The 19,232-nt window shown below is 38.0% G+C and overlaps 1 protein-coding gene and 1 long non-coding RNA gene across 2 annotated transcripts; one reads left to right on the top strand and one right to left on the bottom strand.

The window, feature by feature from the left end:
- The first annotated feature begins 14,343 nt into the window (after nt 1–14,343).
- LOC119771268 lies at nt 14,344–15,129 on the top strand. The gene is made up of 2 exons (XR_005279129.1): nt 14,344–14,491; nt 14,555–15,129. It is a non-coding gene; the product is annotated as an uncharacterized LOC119771268 (long non-coding RNA).
- LOC119771264 (multisite-specific tRNA:(cytosine-C(5))-methyltransferase-like) lies at nt 14,709–18,438 on the bottom strand. Its single transcript, XM_038267100.1, has 3 exons — nt 18,319–18,438; nt 17,940–18,256; nt 14,709–14,950 (listed from the first exon to the last, which is right to left on the bottom strand). Exons 2-3 carry the CDS (start codon nt 18,218–18,220, stop codon nt 14,734–14,736), a joined length of 498 nt encoding a protein of 165 aa, XP_038123028.1. The 5' UTR covers nt 18,221–18,256; nt 18,319–18,438; the 3' UTR covers nt 14,709–14,733.
- Between the last annotated feature and the right edge of the window lie 794 nt (nt 18,439–19,232).

Here is a 19,232-nt window from a genome sequence, read left to right as displayed (position 1 = left end):
AATCGGTAAAATGAAACCGTAAAAATCATCACCATTATTTGGCGGAAGACCGTTTTCCAACAGTAAAGCCTCGATTATCCAAAGTTTAGTCAAATTTGTGTTGTTAATTGCATTTTCAACTTCACCATTTTTCCTGCCATCTTATATTCAAGCTCATCAATTAAAAACATGACACCTAAAATTTTTGTTCGTGATTCGATAATCCGAAGTGTAATTTTTCTGAGGCCTTCGGATAACCTAGTCTGGACTATACTCAACCCCCGGTGGTTGGTCACTTTTTCGTTTGACACTTTTTTAGTTTGTCACTTTTTTAGACTGTCACTTTTTACTCGGCTCTCACGCACACTATCAAAACAAACTTTTGGTAGTGTATGTGAACTCCGTGTAAAAGGGGTGTCAAACAAAACCATGACCCCGTTCGTTTGACAACAGTTGGTGTAAAACCATCGGGGTTTGAGTGTACACTAGCAGGAGTAACGTCACACGTTAAAAAATGTCGTGTCACTTTTTCATAAATAAACAATGTACCGTCATCTGGGGCGAATCGGGAATAGGAACAGCAGTGTTTAAAGCATTTAAAGGATTTAAATTTGGAAATTGATGCACAAATTTTGTTGGCCTGAGTCTGTTCTAGCCGAAACCAACCAGAAAATTCAAAATAATGTGCTCCAACAAGATTAAAACTGTTGCCCCGATTCAACCCAGTTGCCGGTGCGTTGTGGTGCCACAATGAAATTCACATAAAAATCTTCATCTTTGATTGATTTTTTTTCTAAAAGTTCGGAAGCGATTTTCTTTTGCGTGCTTCGATTCCTCTATCTTTCACGGGTGAGGAAAGTTCGGAAGCGAAAAAGATTTTTTGCGATTATTCCATCCCTGATTGTAACTAAAACAAATAATTTCCAATAATCGATGCGTCTGTGCTCTCTTAAACTAAGCTTGCTGGTTTTCCTATCTAGTTAGCATAAGAGAGCACAGGCATCGTAATACTAAGCTCAATCTGAAATATGCTAATTAAGATGATTTTCATTTAACAAAGAAATCAAATCTAATATAATTAAACCAGTTTTATGTGTAACCCGAATGTATGCCAAAAACATAGCAACTTAAAAAAAAATGCAGTTAAAAATGTCATTTTGTTTTCATTTCCCTCTATCAACAACAGGAAAAACAGTGACATTGGAAGTCGCTGACCATTGAGTTTGACAAAAACCAATTCCCCACATCACCCCTTCATAACTTTTGACACGCTCGTTCAACTCTCAAGGCCCCAAAGCTAATTCGCGACACGCTCAAACTATTGCCTCGGTTCCATTATCACCAGGCTCTGGGTAGTTGGAGGAAAACATGTGCAACAAACAATAAAAGTGCAAAAAAGAGCGGAAAATAACTTTAAAAACACACATTTGGCGAGTATCAACAACAACAACTGTGTTATGTTTAGACATGTGGGGGGGGGAGTTTGTTTACGAAAAACAACCTCGCAGCAGGCCCTTTTGTTGGCAGTTCGTATGTTTTTTTGCGTTGATCACTAGGTTGTACGGATGTGGTGGGTCCAAGGTACAGTCGACTCTCTGGTTGTCAATATCCAAGGGACCGTCGAGGAAGAAAATCATCAGTTTACAGAACGATGAAAAATGAAGACTCGATTGAAAATATTTTTTTCTTGATACCCAGCTATGGGAGAGAATCGTGGCAACGTCCATCAAACAAAAACAAACTAATGAGAAAAACCCTTCAAAGCTTCGTTTCGCCAAGAAAAATGTCTATGCAAGCCATGAGAAAGTTAAATTATTGACAACCGGAAGAGATTTTTAAAGCAAACAGAAACCAAGGGACCGTCGAAGAAGAGATCCTTCAAGCAAGGGAAAATATCGAGGAATGAAGATAATTGAAGTATGCAGATTGAAGGGACTGAAGAATTCATCGATAAATGGAGAATTATTGATATCGAGTAGATCGACAGCCAGAGAGTCGACTGTATATCAAATTAAGATTTCTTCTTTGAGCTAGTAGTAGGTAAAAACCTCAAGTACAAATTTACGTTACGTTGATAAACATTGGAACGTCATGAAACACAGTCAAAGTTTACCTTAATGTTGAGATGCATTGACTCAAACGTATATAAAAGTGTCAAAAAACCAGTCACAAAATATCCTCGAATAAACATTTTATTTGACTACTAACGATGCAACCTGCAATCAAATTTAACCCTCTGTCATCACATCACACAAAGTATATCGATTCATGCCCGAGGACCAAATGTCATAACCTCGAATTAAGTAATGACGAATTCATTTCCCCATTTCCCACCAAACTCCACCCTCAGCAACAAACACCCCTTTGTCGTGCTGGTCATCTGTCTGCGCTCTTCCGTCATTCCCGAGACGAGCACGAAGAGTCATGACCAAAACAAGTCGTAAAAAAAGACAACTCACCTTCTGTACAGCTCACGTTTGCTCGCGAGCACACATACACCCGCACACACGTTTCTCAAAACATCAACCTTCCAGTCAGCATGTGCTCGCCAAGGAAAAACACCGAAAAAACGCTGTATGGAAAAGAAAAACAAAACGTAAACGAGCCAAAAGTGAGGGAAGCGAAGTGATGAGAGGGTGAGAGTGAGCGGGTGCGGCGGGAAAATCTTGCAAGTGTGAAATCAAAAGTGAGCAGAGCGAGAAGCGCTCAAACATACACACACACACACACGAGGACATGATGTGGCGAGAGTCATTCAAGCGTGTTAAACAATGCATTAGGGTTCGCGAAAGTGAGGACGAAGGTGCGCGAGAGTGGAGAGCGAGCAAGAGAGGTGAGTGAGAAAATTGACTGAAGGAGCACGCCACGAAAAGAGCAACGCGCGTCGGCTCACTTTGGTGAGCGGTTTTCCTCACCGCTGTGAGCGGATTTTCTCACCGCAGTTCGGCCGAATCGCAGTATGCGGGAGCGCGAGAGGGAGAGCTCGTGCAAAAGCAACAACTGTTTTGGCTCTCGCACGCGTGCCACAACACGCGGAGTCTGCAACTCTCGCCTACCTTTATGGACCAAACACACAGGAGCAGCAAAAACCGCGTGGCACAGGAGAGTGTGTGTGCTTGAGAGTGTTAAAAATCGATAAAATTACATCTTTGAATTGCTCGTGATGACGACGGCTGGAAGCTGTGCGAAACGGTGAGGGAAGTGAGTTGTATGAACTGAACTGGTGGGAAAAGAGGGAAAACTGGTTGAGCCAGTGGGGGGAGCAGCATCCAACGCAACCAGGTGGAAACAGACACCAATACAGTTGTACTTTTGCCTGAAGGATAGGATGACCATATCTACAACTTTTTTTTAACAGAAAAGGCAAATTATAACATAAAACAATGAAGTTTTTACAAACTTGTTCTCAGCCAAACAAAAAACTGTTTACAAAGAGATTTGAAATAACATCATTCAAATGAAAAGCTTGCATCTCTACCAGTATGCCACTTTCCATTGTTACAAATAGCAACCAATTCAAGATGTATCCGTGGAAACGCATCAATGCATCACCAACACAGATAGCCCGATCGAAACCAGAGAGAAAGCGATAAAACGAGAGCGCGAACCAACTGAGCTGCACACGTGCACGTGCCACACCAATGCTAAAACGGGAATTATCTCGACCGAAAACTACCACTACCTAACGATAAACATAAAAGTAAATTCCATAAATGGCTGCAAATTGATTGCCACTGTTGTGAACAGTTATTTTCTCCCAATCTCTCGCTCGTTCATTCATTGGGCTGCACGGTTTCCGCCATCACCATTGCAACCACTGTGGATGTACTTTGCTCCTGTTCAAAAGTTAAGCTATCGTGAATAGCAGTAGTTTAAACGACCGAAATTACCAACTTTTAGTGCAATGATGTTCGATGAATTGGCAAATGAAGCGATGCCTATGTACAAATTGAGAGGAAACAGAGGTGAGTTTTGGGACTAAAAATGCCTTAATTTAATATTTTTTAATGATGCAAAAAAACTAATACAAGGGGTTACATACATGTAGAAAATCTCAAAGTTTAAATTGCAGAAATTTATTAAATCCACTTAACAGATGATTTTCAATCACTTCTGAATGTTTCATAAAAATATTTCATGGTTTAAGTGAGTAACAGACGATTTAAGCTCAAAATGTTGCCATGCGCAAAGCGAACTGTAAAACTTTGTGAGTGTTTTTCTCTGAACACCAAGTTGCCACGATATCTCGAGATGGGATAGACTAAATTGGCTGAAATTTTGGGTGAGACTCCCAAGACATATCCCGTGTGCATGACGAAGCCCGATTTTTAAATTATACATTTTGAAAAAATACAAAAATCAAAAACTGGCGATTTTTAATATGAAAATTATAAAAATACCGTGAACCGTACGTCAAAAAAGTTTGCCACGTGCTTCGAGATTTCAACCAATCAGAAGGTAGGCCGAAAATAGGTACAAAGACGGTCGTATGCTAGAAGCAATATCCCCAAAATAGGGACAAAAAATGTTTCAGTTTCTCGGGCTTATACAGAAATATAAAGTATTTTCGCCAAAAATGTGATTAAGTAAGAGCATTAGCATTAAAAAACCAACTTATTCATGTAATAAAAGCAAGGCTGCCTATTGCAGCCTTTGAGAATACATCAAATAAAAAGTGCGCTCGGCGTAGTAGGCCCAAAATAGGGACAAATACCCTATATATTAGACTGGCTCGTCGTGAAAAAAATATCAAATCAAACCAGATCAAAGTTTTTTTGATGCCTTTTGGGCCTCAAAACAATCCCCTAAAATTTGGAAGCGATTGGTAGTGTCCACACTTTGCGCATTGCATTTTAATTTTGTATGGGAAATATCATGGAAAAACTTTTTTTTTACATTTTGATTTTTATCTTTTTTCTTTTTCACTAAATGTTTCAAACCAACGCAATAGCGTTAAAATTGAGAAAATTCCCTAAAACTTTCCCGAAGAAAGTATTGTGCTGTCTTGATCCTGTCAAAAGATACAACGTCCTCAAAACTGGTCTGAAACGTGTTTTATGCTCGGAAATCACGTTTTATACCAGTTTTGAGCACGCTGTATCTTTTGACAGAAGAAGAAAAAAAAAGTTTTAGAGTTTTCTCAATTTTAACGTTATTGTGTCGGTTTGAAAAACTTAGTGGAGAATAAAAATGATAAAAATCAAAATGTAAAAAAAAGAGTTTTTTTTCGATATTAATTCCCATACAAAATTTAAATGCAATGCGCAAAGTGTGGACGCAACCAATCGCTCCCAAATTTCGGGGAGTTGTTTAGGGGCCTAAAAGCAACAGAAAACAAACATGTTCTGAAAAATCGATCATCTCGAGCCATCCTGATATATATATATATATATATATATATATATATATATATATATATATATATATATATATATATATATATAGATATATATATAGATATATATCTGGAGTTTTTTGAAAGGTCCAATAAACCAATTTTCCACTTTTTGCTTTTTGGGTGTTTTTAGAACCGCCTTGAGTCAGGGGTATTAAAAAACACCCAAAAAGCAAAAAGTTGAAAATTTGGTTTATTGGTCCTTTTCAAAAAAAACTCCGTAGTAACAGTTCAATAGGGCGCATCTGCGTTTGTAAACGAAGAAAATAAGAGGGGGATTGACTGCTTGTTTACAAACGCAGATTCGCCATGTTGAACTGTTACTACACCCAAAACTGGTAGCGCTAGTCCGAGAGAATGATGGTCTCGAGTCGAGAGAATAGTGGTACCATTCACGGACACAGAGAACACAGCTCGAGATGGGCGATAGAACTATTCTCTCGAGGTTCATTTGCAAAAAAAGTTCATTCGTCAAACAAAAAACCAAAAGTGTCGTCAACGGGAATCGAACCAGAGACCTTTGACAAACCAATCCAATGACTTAGCTGCCTCGGCCACCACAGCTTGGTGATCATGGAGAAGTCAGAAGTCGATGTATGACACTTGTTGGAGATTTATTGATTCAACTAACGAATGAACTCATTTGTTATGATGGTGTGAGTTGGTACCATTATTCTATCGTTTTTGGCACTGAGCCCTCAATAAATTTTGAGAGAACGATTATCTCGATTCTGAATTTTGGGTGTATGGATTTAACTATTCACCCTAAGATTTATTCAAAAATCAAATCAAATCACGCGCTCTACAGCATTGCCTTGCCGGTCTCGATTGTGAGATTCCTACTCGAAACTTTGTGTCCAAAAGCTTGATTGTTGAGGCAATTGCAAACCTCTTTTAACACCCAAGCATCCATTCACCCCGGGACTCGAACTGACGACCTTTGGAGTGTGAGTCCAACTTCATATCAGCGAAGCCCCAATAGTGTACGGAAATTTAAAATAGTCATTTAATGATATTCGTAAAAGTAGCACTATTCGGATAATTTTATATGTATCCGAATACTTCCATCCCGAGCAGGGGTAAATAACACGGGAATACCAAATTTTGGTATTACTTGAGCAAATAACAGCGACCAAAATGTGCCCTTGGTTGCCCAGTAATAGATGGTAAAATACCATGAAATCATACCAAAGTCTTGTATGTGGAAGGGCACAACAATACCAAACCATGTTATTCCAAGGGTAAAATAATACCTCAAAATAGAACCATTTCAATGCCAAGTTGAGGTCTTCTGGATTTTTGAACATTGCTTGAATACCAAAACTTGGTATTGCCATGGTTTTAATTTTAGGTATTCCCGCGCCCTTGGAAAATCATATTTTGGTATTCCTGTGGTCTTCCACATACATGATTTTGGTATGATTTGATGGTATTTTACCATCTATTACTGGGAAACCAAGATCACATTTTGGTCGCTGATATTTGCACAAGTAATACCAAAATTTGGTATTTTCATACCATTTTTAGTGCAGCAGTTGCAGTTAGTGAAAAAACGGAAATGATCCATATGCAACAGCCCAATCTACTCACCTGATGATTCCATGTTGTTCTTAGTGATATTCTTCACCACACCGAATGCATTTGTCATTGATGAATGGCCTGTGCATGAAGTTCTTGAAGATTCTGAAAAATAACAAGATTTTTTATAAGTGTTATTAAAATAAAACTGGATTGAAATTCACCAAAAATCAATAATCTTTCGATTGACTCGTTTTTCAATGTATATGGTTTTTTTTAAGTCATTTTATCGCAAAATTTATTATCTTGTCCAAATTGGTAAAAAATCCCATAGTTTTTGAGAAAATTGATGAAACCTTTCAATACCAAAATGTGCCATCCTGACTTAGAAAATTTTCCACAATTTCAAGTCATTTCTGTAGGGGGTATATCAAAAATGTTTAAAATCAAGTTCGAAATTTCCGGTTTTCAATGAAAGCATTCGCTTTGAGACATCATTTTAGCGCGAAATTAATTATTTTGTCAAAATTGGTCAAAATTTTCCCATAGTTTCAGAGGAATTTGATAAAACACTTTAATACCAAAATGTGCCATCCTGACTTAGAAAATTGTCCACAATTTCAAGTCATTTCTGTAGGGGGTATATCAAAAATGTTTAAAATCAAGTTTGAAATTTCCGGTTTTCAATGAAAGCATTCACTTTGATACATCATTTTAGTGCAAAATTAATTATTTTGTCAAAATTGGTCAAAATTTTCCCATAGTTTCAGAGAAATTTGATAAAAAACACTGTAATATCAAAAGAATACCAATATGTGGTGTTCGACCATTGACAAATTCTGCAATTTTGCAATATCAAAACAATACCTTAAATTGGTATGATACCACATTTTGCTCTTGCATAATCCTCAAGACAAATTTTAAAGGGTCCAGGAATACCAAAATTTGGTATTGATACCAGAGAAAGGTATTATTACGCATTTCCCTTGTTATTTACCCATGCTCGGGATATCCCAAGGTTCAAGAACTGACGACCGTTGGATAGCGAATCCAACCGCTGTTTGTACTTATACCAGGGAGACGACTCATACATCTGGAATGACTTAACGGCCTAACAACAACAAAGGCCGGGACCGACGTTTTACTTCCCCATCCGATGGAAGGCAGAAGCTGATGGGAATCGAAACAATGGCGTTACAGGATGCTGCCACCAGGTTTTTTAAGTGCGAAAGTGGAAAAATTCTGAGTCATCGTCTAAAAATAGACGGCGTTCTATCTCTCAAAGCAAATTGAAGTCAATAAAATAGTTGGTTTCGTTGGAGGAGACGTGGAACGCGTGATCTAAAAATGACAACGCAATCCCCCTATTAAGTCACACCTGCCTGCTTTACCAACAATTTTCGAAACTACCGACGACTGTTTAATTGTAATGCAGAAAAAAATCCCTACTGAACGAGGATTGAACCACACCTGAAATAGATTTTTTAACTTAACCGATGAATTGAACTTCGTAGAGTACTCATTTTTTAACAAATTAATTTTTTGAACAAAAAAAACAACAATGTAAAAGTCCTAATTGGAAGCTTACTTTTCAATAGAATGATTATCACAAAAAAAAACATCATTCAGTACAGTCCTACAGTTTCTGAACAGTTTGTAGATCAGCCAATGTTCAAAAAAATCGATTATTGACATAGTAATTTAGTAAGCTTTTTGTATCGACCGACAAAATTTAAACATTTTATGTGATTTTTTTTTTAAGAAAAACATTGATCTCCGCAAACATACATTCACCATTTTAAGCAAGTTGAAAAACGAATAAAAAAAAGTTGTAAAGTGTTACCAAATATTAAAAGAAGAAAGATCATGAGTCCATTTTGCATGATGCATGACTTACACTCTTCAAATAACTCAATTTGCACAGGCATAACCAGACATTTCTACATCTTCAAACGTTTGTTTAACAATGATGCCTGCTCGTTCCATCCGCAATCCTCTTTCACCACATTCACACAAGTACAGAACCCCAACCGGTAGGATGGAAGCTTGGTTGTAAGCTCACAGTTGTAAGCTTGACTCAGCTGATTATCGAACCAAAAGTCCAAAATTAAACAAAAAGTCTTTCCGTTGCGCACAGCCTCTATCCTTCGTTTTACCCCAAAATAGTAAGAGAGCGAATGTCTACCGTTTTTCCCGGTGGTTTAATGTGGATCACAGACAAATATATGTTTATTTATTTCAAATTTTAAGTTTTGGTATCGTTTGGATAAGTGCCAAATGGAGCCTAACATTTCATTAGGGCACAAAACTTTTGTAAACAATAGTGTATCCCTTTCACTCGAATGACAGTTTGCATAAGGTGTGAGAGGGATACACTCTTGTTTACAAAAGTTTTGTGCCCTAATGAAATGGGAAGCACGAAATGTCAAATTGAAATGTATTTGAAAGAAGCCAATCCATTTGTCTGTGCTCGAATGTTTACCTACATCTCAACCGAGACAGGACGAGCTTTACCACATATATTTCCCAACTATCAGCACCACTGCTGCCTGCTGGCCGGAAGCTGCCAGGTGCATGGGGAAACCCGGAAGTGGAGCATATGTGAGGCGGCTGGCAGCACTGGCTGATTCAACGTACCGGTTAAAAATGTACGTCCTCCAACTTGGTTGCATGAGGGCAAGCATACGGCCAGATTTGCTGATGAATCAGGACAGAGTTTGAAGCTGACGATGATCGTTATCTGTGGTTTTGACGGCAAACTACAAGCACAATAAGTGTAAAAATATCATTATTTGATACTGTGGAACTTATTTTACTTGATTTGTTTCAGTCTGATAGAGAAATAATTTAAAGCATTTAAGCAACAGTTATTTGAATAAATTGATAATGTAATATAATCAAGTTCCGCCGAAAAAAAAATTGACATTCCACACAACCAAATCAAATTTTGACCCAATTTGCTGATTCATGTTTTCAACAAACCTCACTTTCGGACCTAGAACGAGTATTCATTAGTCAACAAAATTCCCCTCCCCCTCTTTTTGACAAGAGTGAACCAAGGTTGATTTTTGGCTTAAAAATCACCCCTTTTCCGGGTTTGAAAACGCAAATATCACACAAACACACACAGGAAGGAAACCGGTCCTCCCCCACGCCAGAGGAAACCGACAAATGAGAATTAAAACCAACAGTGGACCAATTGGCCAGTGTGCTGCGAACGACGGCCTTGGAGAATTTTGCAGCCCTCGGGTTCGGCTCTTTGGAGGCGTCTGCCGGAACACGGACCAAGGGGCCATCAGCAAAAAACTTTCCCTCCCAGACCAAACTAAATTTGGCAGTGATGGAAATTTTTTGCATCAATCAATTTTAACTCTCATGTTATATTCATTCTAGTTTTTTATTTACTCTGTCTATTTCGTAATTTGCTTCAAACCTCTACATGGATTTGGATTTTTTCCCTTGCATGATTACACCGGGATCCGTGGTGTAGGGGCAAGCATGATTGCCTCCCACCCAGTCGGCCTGGGTTCGATCCCAGAAGGTCCCGGTGGCAATTTTCGAGACGAGATTTATATCCCGAGCAGACGGAAATAACTTGGGAAGGTCAGTTTTTGATATTGTGAGAAGATCGAAATATGTTATGGGGATGATCGGATTAGTTGTAAAAAAAAAACAAAAATCAATAACAAAGATTTGTTCGAAGAATAACTTAAACTGTTATTATGTTGTTGTTGCAATAACAAACCAATAACACAGAAGGAATCATGAAGAAATAACAAGATTTGTTATTTTGTGCGGTGGAGCAGCATAATAACAAAAAATGTTATTGAACTGGTATGTCTCCATAACAAAAAAAAAAGTTATTGTTTTGGTTTATTTGTAATTTTAAAAAAAAAACCTGCAGTTGCCATAACTCCTCTGTACTAGTCAGGGCTGCAGAGTCGGGTACCTCCAAGCGACTTTGAATCCATACTTTGAAGACAACTCTGACTCTGGATGCAGGATATGACGTCAACGACGACTTCAGCTCTCCAAAAATACCCGACTTCACAGATTCCGACTCCAAGTAAAAGTTGCTGAAAATTAGCTGAATCCGATGCCGTCTCCGAGGTCTCACTCCAGCTCGAACTTCAACGTCAGCTCCGACTACCTGGCTCTGTGAAAATAATAATAGTTTTTGTTATTCACACTTCAAAAATTCTCAATAAATAAATCAATTCCGTTAGGGAATATAACAAAATTAAAAAAAAAATAAACTCTCAAAAGTTAATTTTATCGGATTCATTTTAGAAGGAAACACCATTTCATGGTGAAATAAATGACCCCGATGAAATTGGCCAAAATTATTTCATAGTTCTAACCAATTTTAGTAAAATCCCTTTGGGGGTATATGAAATAATTGAAAAAATCAACTTTCAAAATTTCAACTTTTTAGAATAATTTTAGCTTAAGGACCCCATTTTATGGCCAAAATAATGACCCTGACGAAATTGGTCAAAATTATCCCATAGTTCTAGCCAATTTTAGGAAAGTTCCTTAGGGGGTATATCAAATAATTTAAAAAATCAACTTTCAAAATATCAACTTTTTAGAATAATTTTAGCTTAAGGACCCCATTTCATGGCCAAAATAATGACCCTGACGAAATTAGTCAAAATTATACCATATTTCTAGCCATTTTAAACAAAGTCCTGTAGGGGGTATATCAAATAATTAAAAAAAATCAACTTTCAAAATTTCAACTTTTAAGAATAAGTTTAGCTTAAGGACCCCATTTCATGGCCAAAATAAAGACCCCGACGAAATTGGTCAAAATTATCCCATAGTTCAAGCCAATTTTAGCAAAGTCCTGTAGGGGATATATCAAATAATTAAAAAAATCAACATTCAAAATTTCAACTTTTTAGAATAATTTCAGCTTAAGGACCCCATTTCATGGCCAAAATAATGACCCCGAGGAAATTAGACAAAATTATTCCAAAGATCTAAACATATTTGACAAAAGAAAAAATAATACAGATTGTGTTATGGACACTTTTCCATTTGTGCGATTTATGGTAATTTTATTTCTAAGCCAGTATACCAAACGACTAACAAATTTTGTTATTAGGAGAGTTTTTGAAATGTATAAAAGTTCCTCTTATTAGCGTGTTATTAAATATTTTCAATATAATATCACTTCAATACCAAATTTTGTTATTTTATCAGAAACTGTTATTATTTTTTCTTCTTGAAGTTGAACTTCAGGATAAAATAATAACACTTTTTGTTATTTTAACAGGATTTGTTATTGAAATATTATTAATTTTGTTACTACCGTCTGCCCGGGATCTGATCACGCCTTCCGTCGGACGGGAAGTAAATGTTGGCCCCGGAATAACCAAGAGGTTAGGCCGTTAGCTCAGTCCAGGTGTAGGAGTCGTCTCCCTGGGTCTTGTCTCGGTGGAGTCGCTGGTAGGCAGTTGGACTAACAATCCAAAGGTCGTCAGTTCGAATCCAGGGGTGGATGGAAGCTGTCTGCCTGTGTGGATCAATCGGACCGCGCGCTGGACTCACAATCCAGAGGTCGCTGGTTCGAATCCCGAGGCGGACGCAAAAAATTCTAAGTGTAAATATAGGTATTCGGTGCCCTCTCCCCGTGCCATACCTTCACACTTAGGAGACCCGGGAGGCGAAGTCTTGTCGCAAAAAGAACGATACACACCTGTGGATCCGTTGACGAAACCGCAAGGTTTAAGAGGGCCACATTATAAGGTGTTACGTCGATTCCGTTCATTCCGGATGGAAGCTAAGGTGTAAAAAGAGGTTTGCAATTACCTCAACAATAAACAACACCTAGTTTCGAGTAGGAATCTCGCAATCGAGAACGCCAAGGCTAATGCTGTACACACAAAAAAATATTTCCGAATGTTACATCATTTATGATGTAACACTTTCGCACGTCATTAAACATTTAAATTTAAATGCAATTTGATGTAAATTTGCAACAAATTACACGTAAAAACATGATTTTAGGTGTGATTTAACCGTTTACGTCGAATCTCAAGTTTACATCAACTGAGTTTACATGTGATTCATTTTTTCCGTGTCGAGTAAATTCACATTTTTTTTTTCTGTGTAGAGCAGCTATTCTCAACCTTCTTCTACGCCGGTACCCCTTGCCATATAAATCAAGTAGGCCCGGTACCCCCGTTGAGAATCGCTGCTGTAGAGCGAATAATATGATTTTTTGATGTAAAAAGTGAATATTTCTCTTGGTAAGTTCCATATAAACTACAGGTCAAGGGCGGACTCATTAAACCTTAACCAAATAACCAAACAAGCAGGTGAGCTTCTGGGGTCATATTACTATGGAATTCCGGTTGATGCGCTCTTCTCAATCAATTTCATATAACCTTTCTCCACATTCCTATCGTCAACCTCTTTTTTCGCGGCCATCACTACTGCCCAATGATTTGAGCCAAGCTCTTCGTCATTTTGGTCATGTCTGTGGCATAACGACTCGCCCCTTTACTAGAATTATTACTTTTTACTTTTCGGGTCAGTTTAAATTCTAAAAATCAAAACATAAAAAAAAACAATTTTTCACAGACAATTTTTTGCATCTCTGAACATGTGAATATGTTTCCTGTTTGGTTGCTCTACCGAAGGATTCAACGGAAGTAGGTTTCACAAACACACATACTTACATACACACACCATCACCAACGGCAACCGAGTGAAAAGCGGGCAAACTAGCAAAAACACATGTTTGTCTTATAATTTATGTATGGTTTGTTTTTAGAATTAAGATGAATTTACATCAGAATTTATGCGCCCGAGATATGGTCGTGTTTGTGTGTGAATGTGTGTGTGTGTGTGTGGTGCGACTGGCTGGCCTGGTTCGGGCTTCTCGTGTTCCGTTTCCTGGGTAGGATCCACACTAACTAGTCAGCCCGTGGCCATGGTCACCGGTTAGCCAAGTGGCCGTCGTGGTCAGCAGATGTGTGGTGGCGGAACGAGATTGGTCGGCTTTTTTTGAGGACGCCTTGCTTGAAGTTTGAATTGATTTTGTGTTGGTATGCTATCTGATTGTTCCCAATTTTTTGGCAGATGTTTTCAAATTAATGTAAATTATGATATGCTAAAAATCAATATTGTATGATAAAATACTCAAAAATACACCAACCTATAATCCGATTGCCCCTAGACAATAGTTAACAACACTACAAAATACATGTGTGCCATTATGTCCCTCTTACCTATGCACGTGCAAATAATTCGCAAAACGACTCTCCACAACAATAGAAAGCAATTTAATGCTCTCGCACTGTATGTCTAACAACTCTTATGGCGCCGATAACAAAAGCAAACGCAACCTGTGAAATGATGCGTTTTGTTCGGGGAGTTTTTTTTTTGTTCTCCTTATCACAAATGCACACTGGAATTGCGTTGGCGTAAAAAAACACAGTTAGGTTTTACGCCGTCGCGGCTAACCTCAATCGTGAATTTCTGTTTGACAGCTCGCGTGCACTGTTTACATAGACTTAGTCGCGTTCGAACGGAAAGTGCTGGGTATCTTTTTTATTCAAAATCGGCTGAAATTACAAAAGTCAAGTGGTAAGTAAATTGTTAGTGAATTTATTTGCAAGATTTCAAGTTTTTTTTTTAAATTCATTGCAGGAAACCGAAGGCGAAGTGGGCGGCAAACTTGTCTACATGCTCGCTGAACCCGAACGAAAACGAAGCCGTGCTGCTGACGGAGATGGTCAAGCAATGCCTTGTTCCGACGCTCTGCCTGGAATGACCGATCACCAAGGACATGCAAGTCCCAGAAAACTACCGCACCGTCTTCCGACCGCTTATGCTCCAGCTCCAGCTCCCGAGGACATGGTCAAGTTCAATCTCGAGCGCTGCAACCTCGCCCTCCTCCACCAGCAGAACACCGGCAGACTCTTCATCGTCCTGTTTGAGAAGAAAAAGAAGCTGCTCTCGGAGGTTTTCCGTTGTCGATTCTTGACGTGGGCCTGACGGAAAAGGACAGTTTGTCCTTGGTTCAAATTAGTACGAACTGGTAGTTCGGTTCAACAAACAACTGGTCTCCGGCACCTTGCAACGAAGGTGCTTCAATCTACAACTAGAGAAGTGATCCTGGTTTCGAGTTTAATTGATGGACAGTGGAATTTTAAAATCCTGTTTGGCTTTTATTTTAATCAGACGTTATTATTTCTGACATATAAAATCAAACTTGTTTTTTAGTCAAAGAATTTATTTTTATCCTTAATAATCTAGCAGCTCCTTGACGACATGGTCCGCTAGACTGTAGTTGATTAGCATTCCAATGTGGTCCTTCGGGTCAATCCGAATTGCAGGAAGGGGTTGGCGTTGGCCAACTACTTCATCTCGCTCGTTATCCCGAAGCACCAGGATCATTTAGGGTGGCCACTCAAGCCGGGAATTTGCCAAGATCCGCAAAAATCGGGAAATGTCGGGAATTTGTAATTTTTGTCAAAAGTCAGGAATGCCAAGCACATAGGTGTCTGAACATTATTTTCTAACTCTTGAATAATTTTTTAATATTTTGCACAATCTTCAAATTTATTTCACTCAATTTGTCTTTTGCAACTTACTTTAAATTTAAGCTTTCTTCTGATATTTTAATCTATTTCAGTGCGAAAAGGCTATTTGAGATTATTATTAATGTGATTACTGTCGCAAAAATATTTTTTATAGTTTTTGTCACACTAAAGGAATTCTGCCAACTTGAAATATCATTAAAAAAAAAACAATTATAATTAGCAAAAGTTTTTGAATTTTATAAAACCCTGATATTTATACCAAAGAGCTACCATATATTTGATTAAAGGAAGTTAAAACTCAATAAATGTGCCAACAATCAGTTTTAATTATCGTTTCGGAAGATTTACATAGATATAGAATAGTTCATTGAAGAAAAATCAAAGTGTCACATATTCAGGGAAAAATGAGCTATTTCTGAATACCCCTTGATTCAAGGATTGGTTTAGTTTATTGTAAGTTTAAGTTAGTTTTAGGTTGGGTTATGTTTTCTTAACATTGTTTTCCTCATTGTACCTAGTGTTAGAGAAATGATAAATCATATACTTTTTAGGTTATGAAAATGAACAGTGTTTAAATCACAAAAAGCTAACTAAAGCTGAAGGTGATCCACTTATTATGTAAATCAAATGTAATTATTATAAGAAAGATTCAATAAAGTATATTTAATTAAAAAAAAGTGAAAATCCCTAGGTTCTGGGTATATTTTAAAATTTGGTAAAATCTTATAAAAGGACATTATAGCCCAACTCATTCCATATGCAATGACGATTTTTTTTGGAAGAAATATTATTATTTGCGCCAGCCTGTAATGAATGGCCATAATTTACTTTTACACCCCAGCATCAAAGTTTTATGAATACAGTCGACTCTCTGGCTGTCGATCTTCTCGATATCAATAATGCTCCATGTACCGATGAATTCTTCAGTCCCTTCAAACTGCATACTTCGATTGTCTTTATTCCTCGATATTTTCTCTTGCTTGAAGGATCTTTTCCTCGACGGTCCCTTGAATTCTATTTGCTTTAAATATCTATTCCGGTTGTCAATAATTTTACTTTCTCATGGCTTGCATAGACATTTTCTTTGAGAAACGAAGCTTTGAAGGGTGTTTGACATTTATTTGTTTTTGTTTGCTGGACGTTGCCATGATTCTTTCCTATAGCTGGTCAGCAAGAAAAAACAAATTTCAATCGAGTCTTCATTTTGCATCGTTCTGTAAACTGATGATTCTCTTCCTCGACGGTCCCTTGGATATTGACAACCAGAGAGTCGACTGTAACTTGAATTTTTTTTTAAAGATATTTGAATCCGCCTAAACGAAAAAAAATCGATTAAAATCCAAAAGTTTTTCGTTTAGAATGAATAAAATTAATAACTTTTACGTATTAAAAATATTATGAAAAATATTATAAAATTGCAATAAAATAAATTCAAAGAACATTGGACTAAGTTATCACAAATATGTTTAAAGGATTTGCGTCTTCAAACATTTCGCATCAAATTATTGGTAAATTAGTCTTATCAAAATAGGTTTTTCAATGAAGCGAAAACTCTATAGATAAACCGACGACGATCAACATTGACTCAAATATTAAAAATTAAAATTCAGAAGATGGAAAAGGGAATCAGGTAGATTTTTTTTAAAGCGAATTCCTTAACATATTTTAAAGTTTTTTGATAACTGGAATCATGACAAATCAATAAAATTAAAGAAATTTCAATCCTTTTTCATAGCCAGTAAAAACAAAATCTTAATGTTTCTTTTAAAAAAAATCTGATTCATAATGATGAGAGCTTTCCCCTTTGTCATATTTTTTACGAATTTATTGATGTAATAATTTGAAATCATTCTTTAGATAAAAAATGGTAACTATTTGAGCATCTGGAAAAGTCAGGGAATTTGAAAATGGGATTTCAGTGGTCACCCAGGGCCTGGGATCACCTCGTAGGAGCAATCAACGCCAACGTGGCAGTCGATCGTCGACTGCATGTAACTTTGGCCACTCTTGGTAATCACCACGGCAACCAGACGATCTCCGGTATCCGTGATTCCAGAACTGGCGAAGAATGGCTGTAGATTGAAGCACCTTCGCTGCCAAGTGCCGGAGACCAGTTGTTTGTTGAACCGAACTACCAGTTCGTACTAATTTGAACCAAGGACAAACTGTCCTTTTCCGTCAGGCCCACGTCAAGAATCGCCCACGTGGAGGATAATAGTTCCGCACCGCAAACGGATCCGCCGATACTCCGACACACATCTGCACGGTTCCAACTCCTTCCTCGCCCAGCTCTTCGATTTCCGGCGGCTTCTCCGGATTGTTTTTAAACAGCAGCTTGATCATGTCGTTCCTTGCGATAAGCGTACTCCATTCTGCGCCGGTACATTCGTTAACAATCTGGAGACTCTCTTAAGCCTGAGCGGGTTGCGGTGGTAGCGTTTTAGCTTCTTTTGGAGTGGTTCCGCTTCGCAGGCCTTCGACAACGGAAAACCTCCGAGAGCAGCTTCTTTTTCTTCTCAAACAGGACGATGAAGAGTCTGCCGGTGTTCTGCTGGTGGAGGAGGGCGAGGTTGCAGCGCTCGAGATTGAACTTGACCATGTCCTCGGGAGCTGGAGCTGGAGCATAAGCGGTCGGAAGACGGTGCGGTAGTTTTCTGGGACTTGCATGTCCTTGGTGATCGGTCATTCCAGGCAGAGCGTCGGAACAAGGCATTGCTTGACCATCTCCGTCAGCAGCACGGCTTCGTTTTCGTTCGGGTTCAGCGAGCATGTAGACAAGTTTGCCGCCCACTTCGCCTTCGGTTTCCTGCAATGAATTTAAAAAAAAACTTGAAATCTTGCAAATAAATTCACTAACAATTTACTTACCACCTGACTTTTGTAATTTCGGCCGATTTTGAATAAAAAAATACCCAGCACTTTCCGTTCGAACGCGACTAAGTCTATGTAAACAGTGCACGCGAGCTGTCAAATGACGTCACGGTGTAAAACCTAGTTACTTGTTTTGTTTTTTTCGTTCCTTCAGTTGTCATTGTTTGATTTGCTAGTGTCATTCTTTCGCAATCGACTATAGAGTTATCTACGTGCGCATGTATTGCGTGTACGTATACGAAAAAGATTGAGGTTAAATTTTGTCCGGTCAGCAAAATCAAATAGTCCGCTAGTGTGTGTACGCGAAACGTCATAAAGCTCTGACAAAATTTAACCTCACTTTATTAACGTGTGCGTACACGTAATGCAGACATACGTAGATTACTCCATAAGGCTTTCTAGCTGAAAATCTACCAATACACTCAAAGCAGAGTGATACTTTGTTGTGCACACAATCTTTGTTTGTTGTTAGTGTTTGTGTTTACAACATACCATAGATAATAACATCATTTTATAATTGCTAAATCACATAAGACTGATTTTACTCAATTTGGCTCGATAAAAAAATAAATGGTAGCTTTGTTGCAATACTTTTACCAAATTTTCAATAGAAGCAAAATCGTGAAAATGCTCTCTCTTTATTTAATATAAATAATGGTATATCACTTACCCTATGACTGCATTCAACAGATTGCAGTCACCACGCAAAACCTAGCAATTAGGGGAAATATTACTATTTTAAGCCTAATAAGCGGTCGTGTTTGAATGATGCGGGATAATGTGGAGTGTTCCTTGAGATTTACTAAAACCAAGTACACCAGAGCAATTCTCTGAGATTTCGGTCATTCGATTTTTTTTTTTTTTGTATTTTTTAATCCGGCTGAAACTTTTTTGGTGCCTTCGGTATACTC

Source organism: Culex quinquefasciatus, chromosome 1, assembly GCF_015732765.1.
Source record: "Culex quinquefasciatus strain JHB chromosome 1, VPISU_Cqui_1.0_pri_paternal, whole genome shotgun sequence".
NCBI classification, from domain to species: Eukaryota; Metazoa; Arthropoda; class Insecta; order Diptera; family Culicidae; genus Culex; species Culex quinquefasciatus.
The sequence above is the reverse complement of the archived record's forward strand: the minus strand, read 5'-3'. Positions and strand labels throughout refer to the sequence as shown.

Excerpts from the sequence above, each read along its gene's own strand:
- LOC119771264 (XM_038267100.1), bottom strand. The coding sequence starts at position 18,220 with ATGCTCGCTGAACCCGAACGAAAACGAAGCCGTGCTGCTGACGGAGAT. Across the intron at positions 14,951-17,939 it reads AAGAAGCTGCTCTCGGAGGT|ACTACCAGTTCGTACTAATT; the intron begins TTTCCGTTGTCG and ends TTGTTGAACCGA.